Source organism: Bos indicus, chromosome 2, assembly GCF_029378745.1.
Source record: "Bos indicus isolate NIAB-ARS_2022 breed Sahiwal x Tharparkar chromosome 2, NIAB-ARS_B.indTharparkar_mat_pri_1.0, whole genome shotgun sequence".
NCBI lineage: Eukaryota > Metazoa > Chordata > Mammalia > Artiodactyla > Bovidae > Bos > Bos indicus.
In genome coordinates, this window is record NC_091761.1 from 95383946 (window position 1) to 95409667 (window position 25722).

The window sequence follows — 25722 nt, forward strand, 5'->3', positions numbered from 1 at the left end:
ACCCCAAGAAGAGACACCAGCCCTAAGTTTCTGCCTCAAAGCAGAGGACAAAGACCAGATTCAAGGAAAATGCTAATCTCATTCTTTTCTTCACAAACCCCACTCTTCTAAATTATCCCATCACTCCCAAGATCAGTATGAGTCCTGGGAGTCACCACAGAAGTCCTGAGTAAACTATACAGTCCCTGCCGGTCCCCACCGCCCTTACCACACACATAGCAATGTAATCACTTTAGCAACTTCGCAGTAACAAGCTCATTAAAAAGCAATTCTGCCATCTCTCTATAAAGCACGCGCCAGAGAACAATGCAAAAGAGGAGATGCCAATTAATTACAGAATGATCACATCTAATGAACTCTGAAACCCTCCTGCTGTTGGTGACTTTGATGAAAAATCAGGGATGCTGGAAAAAGAGTAAATAGGGACACCCTGGCTACCTTGTTCAATTGCAATTCTCTCCAAGGTAACGTCTCAGATTCCAGTGTTGATCAAAACCACCGAATCACACCGATAAAACAACGAAAAGTGTCAGGGAAGTGACAGGTGCATACATCACGTACGGCTGTGAGTCATACCACCAGAACCCCTGTTCAGGCATCCTCAGCAGTGTCTGATACTACACCAAGGCTGGCACTGCCCTCTGAAAGAATCTCCAAGCCAGCGAGTGACAAACCCATGTCTGGTGCCCAGGACACCTGGAGATCCTAAGGTTAATGGGTGAGTCACTCGGCTTCCCTCCCAGGCCTGCCTGCCTCTCTATACCTCCTCGTTGGCATGGATGCCACTTCTCGGAACAGAGAGAAGCCCTTCCCCCCACGAGGCTAAAGGACGAAAAAGAAGAAACCACGTGCGGCCAACTTGTACCACTACCTGTGTGAGTCCTCTGGTGGGCCTTTAAGTGGGAGCTTTTTGTATAAACTTTCCGGCACCCGTTAAACTGACAGCGATGAACCCTCTTCTTGTTTTCGGGGCACGCCTCAGCCCCTACCCCTCCTTGCTCACTGTCGCTGTGTCCACTCTTAACTGTCCCAGCTGCCGCCACGGCTGCCGCTGCTGTTGCCACCCCTCCCACCTTGACTGAGCCGAGCGCAGCCTTCTTGGCCACCAGTTTCAACGTCACTGTGCCGTCCACGGCTGAGAGAGTCTGTGAGGTTTTCACCAGATGGCGGCTGAGCTCAGGGGACGATGGGGGCGTTAATGAGGTCACTGCGTTGAGCTGGGCCTGGTTGACGGCTGTGTAGCTGTCTAGAGAAGAGCTGGTTGGCTGGAGGCTGAGGCAGGTCTCAGATAGCAACTTGTCCCGAGAGAGCAGAATGTCCACGGCCGAGCTCTTCTCGCAGATGGTCGCTTCCACGGGGAGCAGCAGGGGGTCTAAGCGCCGGAAGCTTTCCTCGATGCACGGGGGAGGAGAAGCACGGAGGAAACAGTCCAAGTCCTCACCGAAGGTCTCCGAGATCCTCCTGGGCTCCGTCTGCAGGTAGCGTTCCAATTCAAGGCATGTCTGCAGAGGGCAAGGAGGGAGGGAGAGAAACAGCCATCAGAAGCAAAGAACACCAGGGGACCACATGTTGACAGGCTGAGGAGCAATCTACAGGAAGGAACAGAGGATGTTTCCTGGCTCATATCTGAAATCTTCCTGGTGAAAGGTCTGACCTTGTTATTTTTCTCCCTGGACACTTCTGAAGGGTTCACAAGGGTCACATCATATGAGCTCAACTACTACAGTTAATGGGGAACTAGAAACCCAGAAGGGCTATCTCACACCATCAAGTTCCCTGAGAACATTCAATGTTAAAATGATCTCACATCCTACAATCCAATTCGGTAGGTGAGATGCTCTTAGCCTCCCTAGGAGCCCGTATGCAAGCAGGAAGCAAAGAAAATCAGATGAGGTTTTCATAGCAAGTAAGACTCCCCACAGTCCAACTTCATTTTTCAAACAGACTTTGGCAAATCACTAAGCACAATCATTACGTATTGCGAGGCAAGAAGCATGAGTCCCATTACAATAGTTTGACATCTGTCTACATGATAAAAATAAGTTCAAACACAGCTATTTGAATTGTTAAAGAAAAAGACACTAATCTATTTCAATATAAAGTTTTCACCTGGTAAAGAAGTGAGGCAAGAAAAATATAATCAGAAAAGTTCAGAGTTTCAACAAATCTTCATCCACAGTGCTCGTAAGTCTTTGTAAGATGGCAGAAGTGTTTTTATGGCAAAAATGGATATTTAAGTTTATAACCTGAAAGCTCTCCTCACTTAATCCTGCTCTTTCAGAATCTGGTAGAAAACCATAGTCCTAACTTATGTGTTTTGGAGAAGGCAATGGCATCCCACTCCAGTACTCTTGCCTGGAACATGGACAGAGGAGCCTGGTGGGCTGCAGTCCATGGGGTCGCTAAGAGTCGGACACGACTGAGCAACTTCACTTTCCCTTTTCACTTTCATGCATTGGAGAAGGAAATGGCAACCCATTCCAATATTCTTGCCTGGAGAATCCCAGGGATGGAGGAGCCTGGTGGGCTGCTGTCTATGGGGTCGCACAGAGTCGGCCACGACTAAAACGACTTAGCAGCAACTTATGTGTGCTAAGTTACTTCAGTTGTGTCTGACACTGTGTGACCCTATGGACAGTAGCCTGCCAGGCTCCTCTGTCTATGGGATTCTCCAGGCCAGAATACTGGAGTGGGGGGTCATGCCCTCCTCTAGGGGATCTTCCTGACCCAGGGATTGAACCCGTGTCTCTTATGTCTCCTGCACTGGCTGGCAGGTTCTTTACCACTAGTGCAACCTGGGAAGCCCAGTCCTAATTTATGCCATCAGTTCAACTTGTTGTAACTTCTGGGGCTTCAACAAAGAAACACTGCCGGCAAATTTAAAATCTGACTAGCTCCTAATTCTCTGGCTCTCTAGCACTTCTATGTTTTCAACCGGTGTTCTGATTCTAGGCTTTTATTCTGTTAAGAATATATTTTAATGATATACCTGGTTGTGTTGTATCTGTCAACGATTTTATTTTGGTGACATTTCAAAAGATTGGTTTTTAATCAGCCTTCTGGTAAAACTGCATTACTGAATAAGAAAAGCAGATTTTTAACGATGAATCACCTTTGGGTCTCACTGCTGATTTTTAATAGTATAAACTAATGAATGGTTCCAATCTTCATTCAATACTCATGTCACAAGTGTTCATTCAACTACTGTGTTCACAGCAAGGTGCAAGGCTTTCTGTGTTAGAGGATGACACAGTAACAGATCCACGTGACGTACATACAGAATAAACAACTGCAAGCTAAAATTTACATGAATTTACAAGCAAAGTGATACCAAATAATCTAACAATAAAGTATGCTGACAAGTTCTTAAAGGATGAGTGGACAATGAATTCTGTACTCTTATGTTATGGAGGTGTTAATCAAGGAAAGCTTATTGGAAAACTAAGCTTGATTCTATTTTGCTTATTGATTAAATAACAGCTCTTGCTGAGTAGCTTTCCACCACTTTATATCTAAAACCAATACTGCCACCTTCTCAGGTCTAGAAATTTCTCTTATCCTTATTTGTCCCTTTTCTGAATTCTATGTTTCAAAGTTTTTTTCCTTTCCTTTTTCCATCTCATTGCTAAAAATTATCATTTACTTCTTTCCAGTATTAAAACCCCCAGTCTCAGCCCCAGTCAATTCACTTCTGAATTATATTACCCCCAAAAAACCTCCCTTTAATCTTCCCTTCTCTTTTTAAACCATCACCTATCAAGAACAGTGTCTGGTACCCATCAGGCACATAATGTCTACCAACCAAAGATAAACCAACTATATACTATTATTTTTAATCATTCTATTCCACTCCACTGTACAAAAGCTACCTGCTGACCTTAATCTGGAATACGATGAAGCTAGATATGACCACTAATACATGTCTTCTAGAACATAACGCTCCTTTAGCTTTGTTCAAAGAGTAGAACCAGACCTTTGAGACACAAATATGTTCCAGGGGGAAGTCAGCTGAATCATGGGTTAGAAGAGGTCCTTGAGACAGGTCCTCGAGACAGGTCCTCACACACAGGAACTATTTCACAGTCACCAGTGTCTATCGATAGGGCTTTTGGATGTCATATCCTCTTATGTAGTTTTTAGCTCAAAGGTTCAAAAGTCACTAAGAAATTGTGATTGTTATTAACAGGAGGCTTAGATCTCTTCATATTCAAAGTTCTGAGGAACTGAGACATTCTAAATGCATTTACACACTCTTCAGGGAGGATACAAACTAACCTACCCAGTATGCCCTAGTTTGAATCCCAGAACACATGGATCATACTAATCATCTAAGGATGGAGATACTTCTCATCACTTAAATACGGGGAAATTTGGATCACTAAGAGAGGCTATCTCTTGCAATCCTAATACAAGGCATTCTATTCCATCTGAGAGCTATAAACCATGAGAACCCGTCAAAATATGCTGGATAGCCCTCTGAAATCATTATGGAATATTGTTGTCTTGAGAAATCTACTTCTTGTAATATCTGCTGGTAATGAAGCTTAGATAGAAAAGAAGATTTTGTCAACCAGAAACTCATCAGGAGTGCTGGAGAATAAAATGTTAAGGATGAGGAGTATTTATTTCATTGTTAGATTATTTCCAAGCAAAAGAGATAGTTTATCTCCCATATTTAAAAAAAATAATTACAAGAAGTCCCATAAGAAACACCTATGATGTTTAATTGGAATTTGTGGTTTCAGTATTTATTTAGAGATTTCAACACATATACACACAGAGATTTTTATAGTAACAAAGGTGTGTTTGCATGTATGTGTATACATGTATGTACTTCCTGGCTCTGTCAATCAGAAGAATCCACAAGCAAAGACACCGTAATAGTAGTTAGCACACTTGGCATCAAGATCTTGGTTTCTAAATATCATTATCCAATAAAGAGAACCTGGGAGGGAAAAGTTGATTGAAAGGCCTGAGGCAAAGAAAATAAAGATGAGTTTGGAATATCTTGTTGTACCATAAGGTAAAAAAGTGCTCATAAAGTGATGAGTGTATGTCAAAAAGACACATGAGCCAACTTGAAGGAGTTCTCAAAGCCCAAATCTAGGGAATTTGAGCAATAAAAATGAATAATGATAATAACAGATTCTAACCCATGGAATAAAATTAATATTCAAGAAATTCAGTGACATAAAAAAATGGTTGAATAAAAAAACGGAGGAGACAGATCAGCTCCTCCTTATAGTAAAATGACAATTAATAAACATAAGTATTGATGGAAATAGAAGATCACTACTAGTCAAATAACAAAGAAACAATGACTTTCAGCAAGAATCACCAAAGGACGTTAAAATTAATAGATGAAGGTGTAATGAGAAACAAGATATTTGTCTAGTCTCAAAGTATCCCCTCCCAATAAGACATTTATTAATTATAAGGACAAAACATAATAATTTTATAGCAGAGAAACCTGGCATGCACCATCTTAACCATATGATGAAATTTAGCAGCATATTGATATCATATCCCACTGGTATGATAAGCTGAAAAGGGCACAACATTACTCTATGTCACTCTTGCCAAAAGTTCAATAACCTCAATCTTATCATGAGAAAACATCAGACCAATACAAACTGAGGGCCATTCTACAGAATACCTGGCCAGTATTCTTTAAAAGTACCAAGGTCATGAGGAGCAAAGATTGAGAAGCTGTCACATACTGGAGGAAACTAAGACGATCAGACAACCAAATGCAATAGGTCCCTGTCTGGATCCTGGATGAGAAAAAGAACAGGGGTGGGAAAACAATGTAATTCAAAGAAAGCGTATAGATTTAGTTCATGGTATTTTATCAGTGTCAATTTCTTATTCTGATATCTGTACTACGGTTATGTAATACTAAGGTAAGCTAGGAATATGTATACAGCAACTCTATGTACAATTTTTGCAACTTCTGTAAATGTAAATAATTTCAAACGAGAGAGAAAAAGGAAATACCGACTGGCAAACCAGGAGTGTCTCCAGATTGCAAATTTTGATACAGAGTTTGAATGTCTGTTTTTCTATCAGAACCAGAGATTTGCATGCATGCATGTGTGCATGCTGTCGCTTCAGCAGCGTTCAACTCTTTGAAACCCTGTGGACCATAGTCCATCAGGGTCCTCTGTCCATGGGACTCTCCCGGCAAGAATACTGGAGTGGGGATGCCATGCCCTCCTCCAGAGGACTTGTACTACAGTTATGTAATATCAAAGTAAATTGGGAATATGTATATAGGAATTCTATGTACAATTTTTTCAACTTCTGTTAAGTCTAAATTATTTCAAATGAGAAAGAAAGAAAAAAAGAAATACCCATCAGCAAACTAGGAACATCTCCAGATTGTCAATTTTGATATAATGTGAATACTTGTTTTTCTACCAGACACAGAGATTTACTCTGTCCCAAAGACACTCTAGCCAGCAAACTCCAAACTGGAGTCAGCAGATGTCAATTTAACGACATAAATCATGGCTGTCTGGTACCTCACCTTGGAGAAATGAGGCTTTGCTCAGCCTGAGCTTACAGTACAGCTAAAGACTTGAGACACTGTATCAGCCTCCACCATCTCAAAAATCTACTACTGTCAGCAGTGAGAAGGAAAGGTGCCCAAGTGCAAAGCGACTTTCTTATTATTTATGAGTCACAAATGAGTCACTAATATCTTGATTTCAAAATGTATGGCTTCTTTGAGTTTTCTAACAAATATCACCTGAATTTGGCTTTGAACTGATCACTCTGAAATATTTTAATATGCTCTCTCCATTCTCTTCATAGCCCTCTTGTTGAAACATGCTTATTAAAAACCATCATCCAAGACCCATTGTTATTAGTGCTATTCGCTCAGTTGTGTCTGACTCTTTGTGGTCCCAAAGACTGTAGCTGGCCAGCCTCCTCTGTCCATGGAATTCTCTAGGCAAGAATACTGGATCGAACCTGGGTCACCCGCCTTGCAAGTGGATTCTTTACCATCTGAGCCACCAAAGAAGCCCCAATCCAAGACCTAGTCTCTAAAAAAGAAAAAAAATGCAAATCTATTACTGCCATATCTGCAACTTCTATGATAGGATCCCAAGGCATAAGTTGATAGAAAACAAGATAATCCAAGTCTTGCAGCACAAATTCAGTTCACCAAAATCTCCCTGCGGTAGTTACTTTCATAGGATCAAGAAGTATGCAAGAAACTTGTCATATGCAGGCAAGATGATGCCAAGGTTACCAAACAGCTCTTTTTCAACCAGTCCTTATCTCACCATAATTTACACGAAACTTGCCAGGGAAGACTACAAACATCTCCAGGCACTTTTGCCATCTCTCCTAAAGGGTTTTCCTCACCTATTTTTCCTCTCATTAACTTTCCCTCATGCCCATATACTTGATTTTCTCCCCAACTAATTATCCTTTCATTCAAAGTTCAACATAAAGTCTATCTCTTTAAGGAGCCTGGTCTAGGAAATGTTAAGAAAATATGCTGGCTGTAAAGTGCTTAAAAACATTCCTCTTCAATCCTGGACAATTAAATAGTATCTCCAAAATGAATCAAAGGGGCCACAAATTGGTGACATGTCTGGTTTATTAAGATTTATGATCTCCTTAAAAGCAATAATCATATTGTTTAAATCACTTAAGCCTCAAACAATATAAATAATCTTTTAGAGCTAAAAACTACCTTTGTTATCTCAGATGGGAGATATATCTAAGTATTTGAAGTGGTGTAGAGTTGTTAAGAACTTTCTAAAAATTAAGCTGACCTCACAACCCCCATCCATCACCACCACTGTAAATATTTCTGTGTCTTTTAATTAGAACATAAGACAAAGTCAGTGGTCCAATATTCTTGGCACCGCTCAATAGCTGTGTCATTAGGAATATTTATTTGTAGTCTTTGTACTTTTACTCAAGTATCCACACATACTTGAGTTAGTGAGTAAAAAAGAAATAAAAGAAATTGCATTTTGCTAATGATTTCTTTCTGGAAACATACAGTCATCAAAATAAAATGCTACCTACTACTACCTATGTTTATAATCAATCATCAGTCATTTGTGTTCCTGTTAACCATCTGCCCTTCATTCCACGAATCCCACTTACTTCATTCATCTAAAATACAAACAGATAAAACAATCTGGGGAAAGAATATAGATGCAAAAATATGGCGAGACACAGCATTCTCCTTTGCGGAAACTTGCAAAGTCATGCTTCTTCTGAGATCAGACCTTGACCTGCTGATGTTGATGGTTATGATGATGACGATGCTTCTAGGAAGAAAGGAGTAAACTCTGGTTCTCAGAAAGAATGCTCACCCAGGTAACTGCACACACAAGTGAGCTGTACTTGGCTGCCCGTGCGAGTCCCTCCCTGTGATATTTGTTATGTGTGGCTTTGTCACATGCTATTAACCGTGGTGCCACAGTCCCCAAAGAATCTGAAGTGTAGAAACAGGGAGAAGAACCTCTTACCTTTCTCCTGGGAGTATCCCAAAGCTTAATTACTTTTCTGTGATTTGAAATCGTCACACACATCCCAGAATGGAAATTCAAAGTGCCACAAAACAAGCGACTTGTAGTAGGGTAATCTGGCCTTCTTCTATAAAGCAATCTCTTAAAATACTCATTCTTTCTAACATATTATTAGCTATGCTCACACTTTACACTTTTTAGCAAAATATTCTTCTAACTCCTACAGCCAACTTGAAAACTTTATAGGATTGCAAAGTTGATATTTATGGGAACTTTGTGATTTCTTTTTTCCCTTCAAAGGATGATATGATGTAATGGTTCTGTCATATTTCTAGTCTTTTAAAATTAGGTCAGAGTTTAGAAAAGGAAGTGGAAAGCATGGCCAGAGAGTTCTGGTACCATTTTTCTCAGGAACTAGAAAGGGGAAAGGAAGCACCATGATTGATAAGCTCAGTAAGCATATAGGAGAACCTTACAAAACAAGCACCTCAACTCTTTGCCCATCTTCCTGGGTTTCAACATTTCAAAGCATGTTTGAGGAGAAGAAGGTAACACTGAACCTAACTGATGGCAGGCAGGATGCATGAACCAGTGACAAGAATTAACCTTGTAAGATCTAGAAAGTGATGTCTCTGATGATTTTAAACCAACATCCACTTTTTCTTGACTTCCACTGGGGGAAAACATTAGAGTGGAAGGTTAGGGGAGAAAAAATTCTATCTAGATATTGTGGGTAAGCAAGTATATGGTTTAAGTGAAAATCTCTTACTGCATTTTTCAGTTATTAGGTTAAAAAAAAAAAAGAACCCACATCAATAGCACACCCCAGAGGTACAACAGAATTACGCATCACTACCAGAACTGCTGAACTCCACAAAATAACCACAGTACTAAAATCACTGTAACATCGCATTCCTTTCCACTGTTTCTCACATCAACTGGTTGCTGGAGCTGAAACCAAATTAAATATTTCCCTCTAGTAATTTGTACACTCTGAGAGACAGTACTATGAAAATTAATTGAATTCTAAACAAACATCAAAGTTGGGAAATTTCTACCAAAACCTCTTCAGTGTTTCTCCTCCCCAAACTATTTTCAACATACAAAAAAAGTATTTATTGTATGTTTTTCAATGGGGAGTCTGGGGAGAAAGGAGACCAGATTAAAGGCTTGGGGAGAGGGTGATGTCTTTGAAATCAACAGCCTCAAATACTCGTTTCATCTCCCAAGGATGTCTTAGTTGTGGTACATTAAAAAAAAAAAAAAAAAAAAAAAACACCTCAACATAAATCCAAATTAATTGTTAAGGCGAGTTTTAAAGTCACATAACCTAGGCAGAGTTGGGATCCAGGTCTTACGCTCCTTGAAGGAAGGCTCCCCACACCTCCAACAACTTAGAATAGCACTTTCTTCCTTCAGTGTCTGTAATCCTTAAAATTAAGTGTCCACTAGGGAGAAGGCAATGGCACCCCACTCCAGTCCTCTTGCCTGGAAAATCCCATGGATGGAGGAGCCTGGTGGGCTGCAGTCCATGGGGTCGCTAAGAGTCGGACACGACTGAGCGACTTCGCTTTCACTTTTCACTTTGATGCATTGGAGAAGGAAATGGCAATCCACTCCAGTATTCTTGCCTGGAGAATCCCAGGGACGGGGGAGCCTGGTGGCTGCCATCTATGGGGTCACACAGAGTTGGACACGACTGAAGTGACTTAGCATAGCATAGCATAGCATAGGGATAAGGAGGTACATGCATAAGAAGTCTTCCTATCTTGGCTCAGGGTTGTTTTTCCACACATTACTTTTCAGAACACACCAATTAGAAGTCTATCACTCTGGCTTCCATCCACAATTACTGCAACTACCCTCCATCAGCCCTTTAGGAGAGGCACTCGCTATTACTTGGCCACTGAATTAAAACTAAATTCAACTTACAAGTGGTAGATAGACACCACTGCTCATCACAGCTAGATCACTGAAGATGCTTGGGTCCGCTATCAACATACTTCCCAAAGAAGCCTCAATTTAGCTTGACACACACTGGAGGAAATCCCATTTGTTACTTTATAGCTTGAAAAGAAGCTTCATTAGATGTCTCTGCTTCAGTCATCACACTTTCATGGACAAAATAAAATTCATGCCTTAATAATAGTCAATTAAAAATCATCCTCCATTAGAGCAAAGACCTAGCTCTGGGCTGAGTGTGTGGATTAAGAAAGACAAAACTGCAGAAGAGATACCCCTAAAGGAAAAGCCCATCCCCATGTAGGGGAGTGCCAACAGTCCTTGCTTTAAGTCCTGTCCCAGCAACTCACAAGAGCCCACGGACCTGGGAGAAGGCATGCTGTCCAAGGAGTGATGCTTCCTGGGAACAACAGTGATCCTGACAGTTGCTCAGCTTCACCATTAATTTTCCATAAAGAGCAGTTTTTGCAACGAGCGCTTGTGTCAGGAGGGGCCTGATGCTTCAAAAACCTGTAATTATTCTTGGCTCCCCACCCCCCACAGCCTCTGCACCTGCGTCAGTTCAAGGCACCAGCTGGCCATGTCTTGCCTCCTGCCTCTTAAAGGGGTGGGTTGGGGCTGAGGGGCGGGGTGGGCAGGGGAGCCTTCATTGAAAACCCAGACTCACATTACTTGCCTCTTCTTCCAAAATGCAAAAACAAAACAAAAATGTTTCAACTCACCAATCTCATCCCTTCCCCCAACGGGTCTTGCCAAAAGAAACAAATAAACATTAATTGGCTAGAGAGCCTTCATTCAAACCAAGATTGCTGAAAAACACAGTAACAGAGAAAGGTCTGACAAGGGGTTATTAATGCTGTTTCACAACTGCGCTCTTACTCACTCCCCCACTCACTCCTGTGAACTCTGCACACACATGCACACACCCTCCCCAAACTCCCCGGGCCCCTCTGCACTGAGTGGCCAAGATGGGAACATGCCGAACCCATGACATCATCTCCCCTTCCTCTCCCAAATCACTTGCACAGGCTGACTCAGGCTACTGGGATTTTTTTTTTTCTTTAAAGCAAACTCATTTTATGGACTCCCTTCTGGACAATTGTTATATCCTCCTCAGTCGGGTAAATTAAATATATCCTTTCTCTACCTCCCATAAAAATTACATATACATATATGATTGCTTCTTTTTACCCTGAAGCACAGTTGCCCATGTGTACAATGTACACACACATACACATACCCAGTCAAAGCTTGAATTTCCCAAGAACAACAGGTTCAGTTCTCATCAGGGCCCTCAGTGGTAGATGCAATTTAGTGATTGGTGATCACAGAGGATATTTTCAAAACCAAGAGAGTTTTCAACAACTTCCACTGTGGAATGTTAAAGGTGGAGGTACTAAGGAATGTTTGTTCTGCTCCTCAGACTGCAAAGTGACAAGCAAAAACATAATGAAAACCAAGCCCTGAGCTGCTTTTCCTGACACAGAAGGTTGTACACTGACTTCATTTGAGGTACTTGGAATCCACTTCTCAAAATATTTCAGGTGGCAGCAGGGGTGTACCACGGGGCTGCTCACCCCAGTTAAAGAAACTGGCCCCGTGTGCTCTGAAAGGCAGAAGAGAAGGGATGAAGAGTCGGCCCTGGAGAGAGACTGCCAAGGGCCAATATCAGGCTGCACTACTTACTAGCTCAACTCACTGCTGGGCAAGTTACTCGACCCCTCTGCCTCGCTTTCCTCATCTGTAAAATGAGATAACAGAAAAACCTACAGCACAGAAGTGTGTGCGAGTTCCATCCCTCTCAAGTGCTGAGTACCTAGAACAGGGCCTGAAACACACACTCTCTAGCCAGTATAATGTGTTCTTTTTATTACATGTCTAAGAACATTGAGGGCATGAAAGGGAAAATAAAAACAGCAAATAATTATCCAGGTAAAGCAATGCTGTTGAGTAGGAAAGATTAAGTGATCTACCTCATGGGGCTGTTTTCTCACCTACCAGGTGAACGGATGGGGGGTCTTAGGAACCTACTCATCTGGCGGTTCCAAGATGCCATGAAATAGTGGTAAAAGGGTAAAAGTGGTGAAAGGTGGGAATGGCTCATTGAGAACAGGTTCGAAGGAAGAGACACGTGGCTCTGCTGCCCAAGAGGCTGGTGAAAGGAAGGAGGCTGAGAACCCAGAAAAAAGGCGGTCTTTGGCCTCTTCACAGGGGACTCAGGAAGCTTATGACACTCTCTAACCCATGTTTCCAGATACTGTGAAACTAATCCTCTGCTTCACCGTGGGTATTGGCCTCACTAGCATTTAATCTTCACTAGAATGTGGATTCCTCAGATACCTGGACTTGTTTTTCTCTCATGGTCCGTTTGTCTTGTTGAATGAATGAATGAGTCAATGAATAAATGAATGAAGCAACTTTCAAACAATTCCATCAAAATGTCAACATATTTGAGCACAATTCTTGTCAGGTAGGGGTCCAAGAGTATGATAAAAGCCAAAATTCTTCCTCCTTCACCAAAAGAACATCAGAAAAAGTATGCATGCATATATAATCAGCAACAGTCCTTGTAGGATTCCACACTATTTGAATAATTAAATTCTTCATTAAAAAAGTAAAGTTTTAAATGCTTACTCTCTGGGATACACCCAGCATTCCTAAATGAGAGGCATATTTAGATTCCTAAAAGGCCATAGCGCAGCCCTGTGTAGGAAGTAAAAGTCATTTCGTCATCTCAGAGAATGTTCCTCTTCCTTTGGCCACTTCATCTTTTCTCCTCTGGCCTCCGGAAACCACCAGGAAGAGACGCCAGAAAAACACAAGTGGACAAGCTGCTATGTCCAATTTTCATTTTTTGTTGGTAAAAGGGCCTGGTCTGGGAATCAGGTTCAATGTCTCCCTTTCTGATGCTGCCTCTCCCCTTCCCACTAAACTACTAACCTGGAGCAGAGAGTTCATTTCCTTCTCTGCAAAATGAGTGAACCATCCTCGCAAAGACTCCTTCCAGCTCAAATTCTTGCTGACAATCCTAGCCAGCCATCACATTTACTTACTTGCCACGGCCAATCAGGTCCTACGTGAACTTGTCTTGCCTTCCTCACCTCTTACCCTTCTCCCATGCACACAAACACACCAAGTTCAGAGCCGCAGTGCCTGCTGTTACCTGCTTTCTTTTAACCTATGATGTTCTGGTTTAACTGCCACCTATTCAGAGTCCTTTGATCTGCCTAAATAACTCAAACATCCTATTCATTCTCTATTAGACTACCTTGTTTTATTTGCTTTTCAGTTACTTGCCAAGCCCTGGAAAGATCCAAATTGTTTGTTTTCATGTTTACTGTCTATCTTCCCTACTATTAAGGAAGTTCCAGCAGAGTAGGGACCTCCAGCTTATGTGCCAGTGAATCTCCACACTCAGCACAGGGCTTGGAAAAGCCATCTACACATACTAGTTTAATGGGTAAAGGAATCAATGAAGCCATTAGTCAATGCCGAGTTCTACAGAGAATGATAGCTGGTCTCTCTAGCCAAGAAATCTATTCTAAAAGGTGTACCTTACGAAGTCAAAGGGCTCCATCAACATTTTCCTCCATTCACACATCAGCACCGAGAAAGCATGTGCTGATGATTCATTCTCATCGGACTGAGCAGAATGGAGTCTCTGCTCAAGACAAAGGGATCAGTCTTGGGTCCTCACACTTGCCCATTTCCAACAGATGCAAGGAGGGCATTTCTTCTCAGAAGTCGGTATTGCATCATGTGTTCAGGGTGTCACTCAGATGAGCAAACCCACCCTCTCCTGGCTTTCCGCACCAGGAGCTTGTTAACTGGTGCCCTGAGGGAACAGACTAAGGGTAGAGGCTCAAGCCTCTTATATCATTTATTCCCATTTCTACACCCAAAAGGGCCTCCCTGGGAAAGGCAACTCTGGTCACTGGTCTCTGCAGCCCTTGAGGGTCACAACCATTTGGTCCCCAGTGTGGGTCTCCCCATATTCACTGGTCTTTCCATGAAAGAGTGCATTTCAATTTCACAGGCAGCGAGGATCCTGTTTTTTGTCATCTTAAATAGCCTCACACTCCACTTACATAGGTGAGGTCCTGGGAAATTCCTATTTTGGCCTCTTCTGGTGACTTTCCCATAAATTCCTAAACACAAAACGTTTCGTTCCTCTCCATTCCCTTTAAGAATTTTACATAAAAAGATATCTCTACTGAGAGATGCTATTTATTTCAGGATCATTATCTCAGAGATACAGAGCTCTCAAATACTGAACCTGGAAGTAAGCCAAAATCCAATTAAGAGGGTATGGCGTTTGAACTAGGCAAGAGCTAAGGGTGAAAATACTGAATATAAGCTGTACAGGGTCCCAGTGTATGTGAGCGTGTGCACGTGTCACTGACAATGCAATGCAGATTCTTTTTCATGTCTTTCAGATGCTTTTCCCTAAACTCATTGTTGTTTCCAGAATCCCAGAGCCAGTCCCTTTCTTGTTTATTATGTTAGGCAATAGGAAGCTTTCAATGATGGCTGGGAACAGGTGAGGGAGAAAGGAAGAGATGGTTTTCCATCATGTAAAGAAAAGAAAAACTGTGCCCAGCCCATTTCTGAACCACAATCCAATGTTGCAGATTTCAAATTAACAATTCAACCCAACTTGACAGGGAAGAATCAAGTGTTGAGGCCCTGAAGTTTGGTTTCCAGTAGCTCTGGCATCTCATTCAACCCTAAGTGGCTCGCCCGGTACGGCATGACATGCACTTTCAGGCGCACCAGTCTTCTCACTGAAGAAGAGACACTAATTTGAATCATCACTGCCATCCCCTCTCCTCTTTGTTCCTGTCTGAACCAATTTCCATACAGTTTCAAAGAAATCATCAGCCCATGCAAAGGGGAAGTCCCAATGGAACAAGAACTACATTAGCAGCATAAGGGGGAAAATCTAATTTCCAATCCAGTTGCTTTGTTGTTTCAACCTCCAAGGAAGGTTGCTACATATGCACAACATAAATTAAGTTTTAAAACGCCACCGTGATTTAAAATTAATAAAAACTCTCATGGGGAAAAGGTGGTTTTTGGTACAAATCTCCTTACACAATTGAAGGTCAACTCCACCAGAGCTTGTGGGTGGTCTCGGTCTTTGAGATCTCAATCATATCAGCGAGCAAAATATTTCAAAATGCATATATTCACTGACATCAATGCACATACTTTTAAATAGTTTATGGTGGATGAAATCTCAGTGTAGGGTGGTATCCACATTAAAAATTCTTAAACTACCTTGTTGACAGACCTCACTGAGATGTATTTTAATGCTTCAAATTAAGGATTCCATTTTGGCATGACAGGATATGCCAATGAGATTTCCTAGTGCCCTGCTTACTGGGATAAAACTCATGGCAAGACACCAGTGTGACTACATCATTAATTAACCTGAACCACATACCGGAACATTGCTGCTAATAAAACTCCCCTATAAAGAAAACATGTTTTCTCAACTGAGAATCCTGGAATGTGGGCCCCAGCAGAGCCACAGCCTTAATTAAGGAGATATTCTGATGTTGTGTCTATATTTGCACTTGTCATAAAATTTGGTCATGTTTGGCTTGCTCTTCAACAAATTGAGATCTTGAATGTGCTTTTTGGAAAAAGAAAATAAAAATGACATCTACACCATCAGGATTTGCAAACAACTATATGAAAGAAAGGATTACTTTTGCTGAGGCAGGGATGTACTATCTATGTCGTTCTTGAAAACACACTCTGAGCTCTGAAACCACGATTCACTGAATCAGAGATCCACAGAACCCCTCCATTTTCTCTAGAAAACAGGCTGACAGAATCAGGAACAAATCATAAATATAGCAGCCAGGTGAAACTGGGACTTTTCCAATCCAATCCGTATGAAATGACATATAACTTCTTTATAGAGAACTGTTTTGTGCAAAGCTTCTGAAAATGGTTGTCAATGTTTTCATGTAACCTTAAAGTCCTCCTATGAGTCTAACTAGACAACAAGGATTAAAATTCCCTTCCTATTAACGGGGAAGCCTTTCTGGTAAAGAAAAATGGGTTTTCCATACTTCTATAGCCGTACTACCAACAAAACCAGAAACAGAACCAAAGGATTCTTGGGCTTTTCCCTTAGGCTCTTTTTCTGGTCCAACTCTGAACCTTCTATCATGATCTCAAAACATAGAAAGTTCAACAAACCATCTGCAGTAAGCTTGAAGGAACAGATTCCTGACAAAGGCTCAGGATCTTCCCAAATTGTAAGCACAATACCCAAATTTCATTCCACAAGCTTTTCAAATATTTGTGTAATTTCTGTGTAATTTCTCCTGGTAAGAAGGAAACAAGAAGTCTTAGTTTTGACGACACCCTTTATTAGGAAATTTCTGAGTTTTCTCTGGCTGTTCCAAACCTTGGTTGGATTGTTAAAAGTAATTAGAATTTTAGTCATTGCAATTTATCAACATCAAGTGTCATCAATGAAACAGAAAGAAATGGAATCAGTATCATTAAGATCTGAACTAAGAAAATTTATAATTATGGTTTACTAAGAACCTAATTTTATTTTTTATTGGATTAATGATAAATATATGGAAACTATAAGTGATTCATTTTTTTAAAAGGGGTAGTTGAACCTGCCATTCAACATCTTTTTAAAAATTTTCCTAGTTTTAATAAACATAAAAATGCATATTTGACCAAACCAGATTCAACATCCCTCTCAACCAGTGCCCTTCAGAATACTCAAGCTATTTTCAACACCAGTACTATCAATCACTCATTTCTTTTGTTTAAGATTCAAATAAAAAATGCAGCCTGAAAAAGGACATAGAAGGAATAGAAGCAGCAAGAAGAGGAAAAATAGCAGCAAGCGAAACAGATGAACAGCAAGCATTTCACTCCTGTGTAAAAACCCTGGATGCCAATACCTCTTCTCAGGTGACACACCTCTAACCAAGGAGATCCATCAAACTTTGGGCAGCAAATCAACTCAAGGGTAAAAGAGACACTTGGCCTTGCTCCCTACATGGAAACTAAACCTTAATTTTAAAGTGCTTTTGTCTATAATCATTTGGTAGTCAGCTGAGAAGAAAGATGGCTGGCATTATTGTGATTCAGAAAGGTGTGGTTGTGGAAGACCATCTTTATTAAAAAATCAAGGAATTAAGCATCTTATTGGGATGGGCACCTAATCAATCTTGGATATCAAAACCTTTCCACTTTGGGACTTTTTACAGATATCAAAGGCAATGTGGGGTCACAGAGAGAACACAGACTGGAGTCAGGAGGACTTTAACCAGCTCCTCCCGTGTAATTAGCTTTGCGGCCTTCTTCAAGTCACCTCCTGTTTGGTCCTTGCTTTCTCATGGCCAAATCTTGCTTGTCTAAAGGAAGCAAAGCATGTGGAAGATGAAATTTTACTATTCGGATCCCTCTGCTTATGGGAGTCTTCCGGTATCTCCATTTCAGATTGTGGACTGCAGTTTCTGCCCAATCTCCCAGGTGAGATCCCAGGAAACAAGGCCACACAGTTGTCCTTGAGGTGCTGGGGTAGACAGGTGGTGTTTTTAAGGATCCCCAGGTGACTCAGTGGTAAAGAATCCGCCTGTCAATGCAGGAGCCGTAGGAGAACCAGGTTTGATCCCTGGGTCAGGAAGATTCCCTAGAGGAGGAAAATGGCTACCTACTCCTGTATTTTTGCCTGGGAAATCCCATGGACAGAGGAGCCTGATGGGCTACAGTCCATACAATCACAGAGAGTCAGACATGACTGAAAAACTGAGCATGCACGCGGGCACACACACACACGCACACACACACACACACACACACACACACACACACACACACACACTTCGAGTAGGTATCAATGCCCTTCCTGATAAATCTAGGTCAGGATTCACACACTCAAACACCTATAGGGGCCAGGATTTAGTGGAAAGAATATGACAACAGAGATGGGTGGGAACTGCAGTAAACCTTCCTCCAAGTTTTCCTATGAAACTGCTCACTTGAGGAGAGACCCATCTGGAGGAAATCACAAATGAGCAGCACTTTCATTCATCTTCTGCTCAGCTACCCTTGCCCAGCACCACACAGCTGGAATCCCTGCTCTTGAGAAGAATCCTGACACAAGAAAGGGAAATGTGCAGAGACGTCACCAAGAAATGTCAAGCAGGAGAGGGCAAGCGCGGACAAATCTACAGAAGCCTGGAGGCCAGGCACCAAGTTTTAAACCTCCCTCGGGCTAAGCACAGTGCTCGGTATCATCAGCAGTTGCTCAGTAAATTCTTCTTAAGTGAATTTTTTAAAAAAGAAATCTTGATTAGGAGCCACTATTACTTATCATTCTGTGCTCTTCTCAGAAGTGACCAGATCAAACTGGTTGCTTTGATGAACAGGATAACAGCCAGGGAGAAAGAACTTTGCTGGGATATGCAGAGTACACCCATTTGAACTCTGTTGGCCTTTCAGGGGCAGGTACTGTGTCTTGTCCTTCTTTTAAATTAATTGAACGATTATTTACTGAGTCTCTGCTTTACATCAGACACTTTGCTAGAGATTTTGGGGAGTCCTAGGGCTCAAAACCTGCCTACAAGATGCCCACAGTATAGCTGGGACAGAGGGATAGAAATATGCTCAACTCTAAGAGAGTATGTGTGTGACTAATAATTAGGACAAACCACGTATGACGGCATTGCAGCAAAAGAACCAGCTCACTTTCCTGGAGAGGTTGGTAAAGGCCACGTGAAAAAGTCACACTTGAGCTGGACCTTGAAAAATGAGCAGGCTTCTGTTAAGTGGAGAAAGGGGATAGTGACATTCCAGAAAGAGCACACGGACACATGAAAGCCCCACTGTGTGCCTGGAAGTGGATGAGCAGACTCATGGTTCTGATACACGGGGGTAGCTATAAAGGGGCAGCAACAGCATCCCCCGGGCCCAGAAAATGCAGTTTTCGGCTGAAAATGATGTTGCCTGTTTGCTCTGGGCTCAGTTTTACCAGTATAATTTGCTAAACAGCAATGGCTGTTTCTCTAGTGCATTGGGGATAATTCAGGGAAAGATGAAGAGCTCAAAAAACACTAGTAAAGCCCACTGGTCATATTAATGCTACCAAGTAATACTTCTGAACCAAATGTTTTACAAAGTCATCTGAGGCTTTTTCCATTTCAGATTTATACTCCTAGTTTAAGACACACATATAATAAGCCTTCAAATGAGAATAAAAGAAGAGATAAATATTATTAAAAAGAACGCTTAAAAAATGCTAGTATATCAAGCACAAAATGAAATTCAGCCCTGAGTTTCCTGGTAGCCAAGGTAAAATGATCAACAATAAGTTAAGAACTTCTCATCATCAAGAAAAAGAAACATCAGTTCCTCAGATATCAGTTGATCTGTGTATGCCAGGTTTAAAGCAAGAGCTGGAAGAAGACAAAATATGGAATAAAAGAGAAAGAATAAGAGGAAAAAAGGAGATGATTAAAAAGTATATCTCCCTATTTTTTTAAGGAAAAAAAAAAAGTGGAATTTCCTCACTAAAACCATCAAATGTTTTGCTGGTGAGGGGACCAAAGGTTCAGCGCCTGGATGTGTTTTTCTCCTTTGTAGCCCCTTTCTGTTGATGTTTTTCTGGCTTTCTAAGCAAAGAGGAAACCTCACCCATTCCTGTAGACATGCATTTATGACCACATTCTCCTGGCCAATAACACTAAGCGGCTCCTTTTGGCACCTCTCAAGGGTGGAGCGTCAAGCAATTGGACCTGGTTATGAAGTTGCTGTTGCTACTGCTCAGGTTGAACGCTGGCAAGTTCAGGGAGGACTCCAGGGCAGAGCTAACTCATTAAGGACAAAATGTGCAGGCACATTTGACCTTTGGAAATCCAGCCCTGGTTAGAAGCTTCCAGAATCAAAACAACAGCTCCAGGCTGGAAAGAGAGTTGGAGGAAGCGTACTATGAGCACTGGACCCATCCCCGCCCCCACATTCCCCTGTGACTGAGAGGCTCACAAAATCAATAGAGCAGCATTATTAACTCTGCAATATCATAAGAGAAGGCTCTGCTCTCTGCCTTAGTGGAGAGTGAAGACAGCAGAAAGGCAGGCTGGCTCCAAGGGAAAGGATGCTTCATTAAAGTCTGAACTCTCGGGAGGCAAATTCATCTAAGCTCTACAGATGAACCCAGTATTGATATAGCACCTCCTCCACTCCCATAAAAGTTGTGCCCTTGGTCAAGGAGAAGTCTCAGAGGGAGACAAGCTAGTCTGAATGACAGGGAGTTATTGTTTGGTTTAGACTTCCAAAAAGTCACGCCAGGGGGCTAACCCAAGGCAAAAGTTTCAAAAACATCATAGAAATGTTCAGTCACAAGCTTTATAGCATCCCACTGTTGCTAATTTTTCACCTTGTTTTCCTGGGTCACCGACAAGTACCAAAATGAACATTTTCAAATGTCAGCAGAGGAGAACACAGAGCCTCTGTTATACCTGCAGGGAAATGAAACCACCAGCCCTATCCTTGCATCCCTTCTGATTTGCTTAGGACTCCCAACCAGCTGGGTCACGGCTTCCCGCGCATCAGTCACATGACCCAATTCAGCTGCCTCTATCACCAAGTCAGTATCACCAACACATTTCATGCACGCCTGAGGGAACAGGGTTCATTTCAACCTTCCCTTCATGTGAGGCTGTACCTTGGTCTCTACAATATCCTGCCACCATCCCTCAGGAATGCCTGTAATTGTCACTACAAGGCTGAAAGGTGCCTCAGACGCCAGGAGCAGGGAATGGCAATCCACTCCAGTATTCTCGCCTGGAGAATCCTATGGAGGCTGGCGGGCTATATAGTCCATGAGGTCGCAAAGAGTCAGACACAACTGGGCGACTAAGCACACAGCACCAAGCTAAGCAAAGTAAGTTTTCAGATGCATCTTTATCCCCAAAGCCTTCCTCCAATCATGCAGATTAAGCAAAAGTCTTCTCTGTAAAGTCATTGTTGTCTTCAGCGTCTCTGATTCTCGCATTTGATTCTAGATAGAAGGTTAAATATCCCTTGTTACAAACCATACTTACATCAATTCAATCCATTTGCTATTAAAGAAGCATCACTCTTTCCAGAAAGGTTTTTTTCCTTTAGCTGGAATCAAATAAATACGACCTGATATGTTTATCAGTATTGTTCACATCACTCAACACAATGGCAACTCACCAATCAGTCCTGAGGCAGAACTTAAGGAACAGAATGCTTATCACATCTATATTTTTTAAAACTGCCACCACTGATGACCATAAATTACCTACTGCTTTTACGTGTACAGATTTTATAAGGAAGTGCTGCATAGTAACGTACCATTAAAGGTTTAACTGACGTGCTTAGTCAGAATCTCCTGGCTGCCATGATTTGCTGTGACATGAAAAGACCATTAGCTTTTCCTTTTCTTTACTTCCCTCAGTTTTTCCTATGAAAGGAATACAACAAATCTATTGGAAAATAAGATGAGGTTAAAAAAAACAAAACCTTCCAACGATAATACAGTTACTCAAACACTGACAATACATCCAGTAAGTATATGGAGTGTGACAGCCTTTTTGTTTAGCAAGATTAAAATTCCAGCTACATACACAGAAGAGAATTTACACACTCAAGAGGAGACTCATGATAAATGAAATATATGCAATAAATGAAACAAAGATCATAAGTATACTAAATCCAAAATGTTTGTTCCATTTTAGATTTCTTGAGTGTCAACTACATACTTCCAGGAAAAAGTTTTGAGAAGAACATTTTGGGGAGTATATAAAAAAGCTATGAGATGAGCAGGAAAATTCCTTAACTATTTCAGATGTGACTGGGAAAATCACTGAGGAAATATTCTCTCCTGACACCCTGTTCTTTTCCTTATATGCCAATCACAATCTATTTATCTTGTGGGTCCACTCTAGATTCTAGCAAGGACAGCATCTGTTTGGGTCATTAATACATTCTCAGCACCGAGTACAATGCTTAGCATATCAAAAGCCTTCAAGAAAAGAAGAGAGGAAGGAAGAGAAAGAGAGAGGGATGAATTAAATTAATCAATTAAAGAAAAGGAACCAAGAGAGTGATGTCACCAGGATAGCAACATAGGTGGTTCCTGGCTTCACAAGAAGAGCAACTATCAACTATTCATGAGATAATAGTTGTTATCTGAGAAATCTGATAGAAACTGAGTAAATCACAAAGAAAGAGAACCAAACACAAATCATAGAAGAAAAATGAAGCATAACTACAAAACTGAGCATTCCCTACTTCCTTCTCAAGCATCCCGATGGTTAATTACAGAGGAGTATGACTGTTCCGACTCCTTCACCCCCTGTTAGTGGATGACAGACTCTGATCAGCAAGAGCCAGCTGACTTCAGGGACTAGGAGTGAGTTCTATTCTGATGTGAAGTGGCCAAGAAGAGGCAAGTGGACAGGTGGACAGGTAAGGGACAAAGCAGTCTCCACACCAGCATTTTTGGAGACTCAGGATTCTTCTGTTCTCATCTCTCTACCTCCACCACTCTTCCTTGAGGCTACCTGCCTGCAGTCCTCAAATTCTTTCCATTTTTACTTGCAGGGTGAGGTTGGGGGAATTCAGGACAGACTAGAACTCAACACACCCAGGGTCACTCCCCTTCCCTAGCTGCTCCCAGTCCCTTTCTGGCCAGTGTTCCTCAAGGAGCAGGGCCTAGGACCAAGGTCCCTTGAGCCCCTTCCCCTGAGTCAGACCAAGATAAAACCATCATTGCTGCTTCCTGTCTTCCTTCTACCCTGGAGCCTGTCCCCGTTCTATACTAGACTCCTCCCCTCCTCCGCTAGAATTCCTCAGAGGCACGGGGCTCCCTCTTCCAAGTAAGTATCTCCCAGGATGTCCTGCAAGTAGAGCTTCCAAACTTCTTTTTATCACCTTCCCTCACTCCTGCCCAAGAAAGCTATTGTAAGAGAAAAGGTTAAAGAAAAGAAAAAAGAAAAACACTCTATAGGCCGTGCTCCTCTCTCGTCATACTAACCCCTTCCTGGAAAGCTTTGCCCCCTGCTGTGGGGGAAGCCCTGAGGGGCCAGGCAGGCAGTGCTGAGCTGGGGACCTGCTGCTCAGCTGGACGCACATTTCCTTCCCCTGGATGAGCAGCCTACAAGCCGTGGGGTGGGGGTGCGGAGAGGATTCCACAGTAGCTACTGGGACGCCAGAATGAGATGGCACTTCCCAACTGGGTCTCAATCCAGTTTTATCCACTTGAAACCTAATATTTAACCTCTAATCTGTCTGGTTCCTGTATCTACTTTCTCAAATGGGTTGGGGAGGGAAGAAGGGGAGTTAATTTATTGGCCCCACTAAAAGAAGAGCAATCATGGTATAATTATAGACAATTGTCAGCAGTCCAAATTATTGATCCTCTCAAGAGGCTGGGTATTCTTTTAAATGAACATAAGACTGAAAGAAAAAAAAAAATCACAAAGAAAAGGCAAGAGGCCCATCACTTCATCACAGGATCGCTCTTAAAAAAATTGAAAGTAATGAACACAGGTGAAGGTCAAAAAATTTAAACAGAATAGAAAAGGTTTAAAAAATAAAATCTCCCTTTCTAATTCCCAGCACCCTCTCCTCCTTCCCCCTCAAACTGTCAATAAGTATATCCTTTTATTTGAATGTATATATAGAGAGACAATTGTATTTCTTCTTTTTTCTCATTTACACAAAAGCTAATTGGCTTTTTAACAGCTGGGAGGCCCCAGCTACAAACAAGCTGGGGAGGTATGACCTGGATTCCTTCTCAATTACCCCTGCCTTCTGCCTACAGCCCCTTTTGCCCCATAAGAACATCATCCCTGTATTCCAAGGTATCCCCACTTACCACACCCACCCCACTCCCTCAGAGCAAGTCCCTCAAAAAGAACCAAGTCATCTGATGGCTATGGAGTAAGATGCCCTCACTGTGGGGAACATAGGACTCTGTATTATTTCTGCAACTTACTGTGAGTCTATAATTACTTCAAAATAAAAAGCATTTCTAAAATGAAATAAGTTACCACTCGACAGGGAAAACCACAGTGAAGAACCTGAAAGTAAGAGGACGATAAGTAACAGATGATGACAAATTTCTCTGATAATACAATGTGCCAACATCAGCCCCAGCCTCTGTCGCTTCTTTCCACCGTGTTCACTGACCAGGGTTGTAGCATCGGCCAGTTCTTGCAATGCCTTAGGACAGGTTTGATTTTCTTTAACGAACAAAACATTATTTTCCAATAAAACTGTTTGTTGCAAACTTGAAAATGTTACCACTAGATCTGAAGCAATTTTTGTTTTGTTCCGTTTTTTTCTTAATAGCTGATTAAGTTTCTATCCTCTTTTAAAAAAATCAAAACTAAACTTTAAAAGTAGGTAAGTATTTAAGTTTGCAGAGAAAGGTATGGCTCTCCAGATGGGGAGTCCATCCAATTCATGATCTCAAGCATTTTATGGCCACACTTCCTTGCAAATCATATTGATGGCAAAGATCCAGCTGCATACTCAAGTGTTTTGTCACATTCCTGACCCCAGAATCAAATTTCTCATGTGGGAGGTTGAGCCAAAGGTATGTCCTGACAAATCCCTACAGAAGTAGATTCCTGTCCATCTCCACTTCCGCTTAAAAGTCCGAAGAAGGGCAAACTGGAAGCTCTGAGTTTTAAGAAGCCCCTTAACAGAGAAGGCAATGGTACCCCACTCCAGTACTCTTGCCTGGAAAATCCCATGGTCGGAGGAGCCTGGCAGGCTGCAGTCCATGGGGTCATGAAGAGTCGGACACAACTGAGCAACTTCACTTTCACTTTTCACTTTCATGCACTGGAGAAGGAAATGGCAACCCACTCCAGTGTTCTTGCCTGGAGAATCCCAGGGACGGCAGACCCTGGTAGGCTGCCGTCTATGGGGTCGCACAGAGTTGGACATGACTGAAGCAACTTAGCAGCAGCAGCAGTAGCAGTAACTCTATCAAGGCTGAGAGGAAGGCCATGTCGGCCATCCAACCCTGATGAGAGAGAGAGGCCTGTGCTAAGCCACTACATGGGCTGCTCCTAAAAACCTTCGCTTTGAATGGAGGTCTTTGAATAAGGACAGAGCTACTCAATCCCCTAAAACAGGGATGGGCTAAAACCCTAGTGGCCCTCTCTTAGACAGGGATCCAGATACTCCCTCATTCCCAGCTTCAGGATGAGGCAGTATGAGAGAGGGCCTTTGGACC

The 25722-nt window shown here is 42.0% G+C and overlaps 1 protein-coding gene across 3 annotated transcripts in view; it reads right to left on the reverse strand.

Annotated features, from left to right (window-relative positions):
- The window catches only part of KLF7 (KLF transcription factor 7), a 105064-nt gene that overhangs the window by 62059 nt on the left and 17283 nt on the right, over positions 1 to 25722 (reverse strand). For 2 of the 3 annotated variants that reach the window (XM_019975889.2, XM_070770869.1), the window contains one exon: positions 869 to 1502. In XM_019975889.2, the coding sequence (XP_019831448.1) occupies positions 869 to 1502 (634 nt within the window). The remainder of the gene's footprint in view (positions 1 to 868; positions 1503 to 25722) is intronic. The other variant, XM_070770878.1, reaches the window with a different exon arrangement.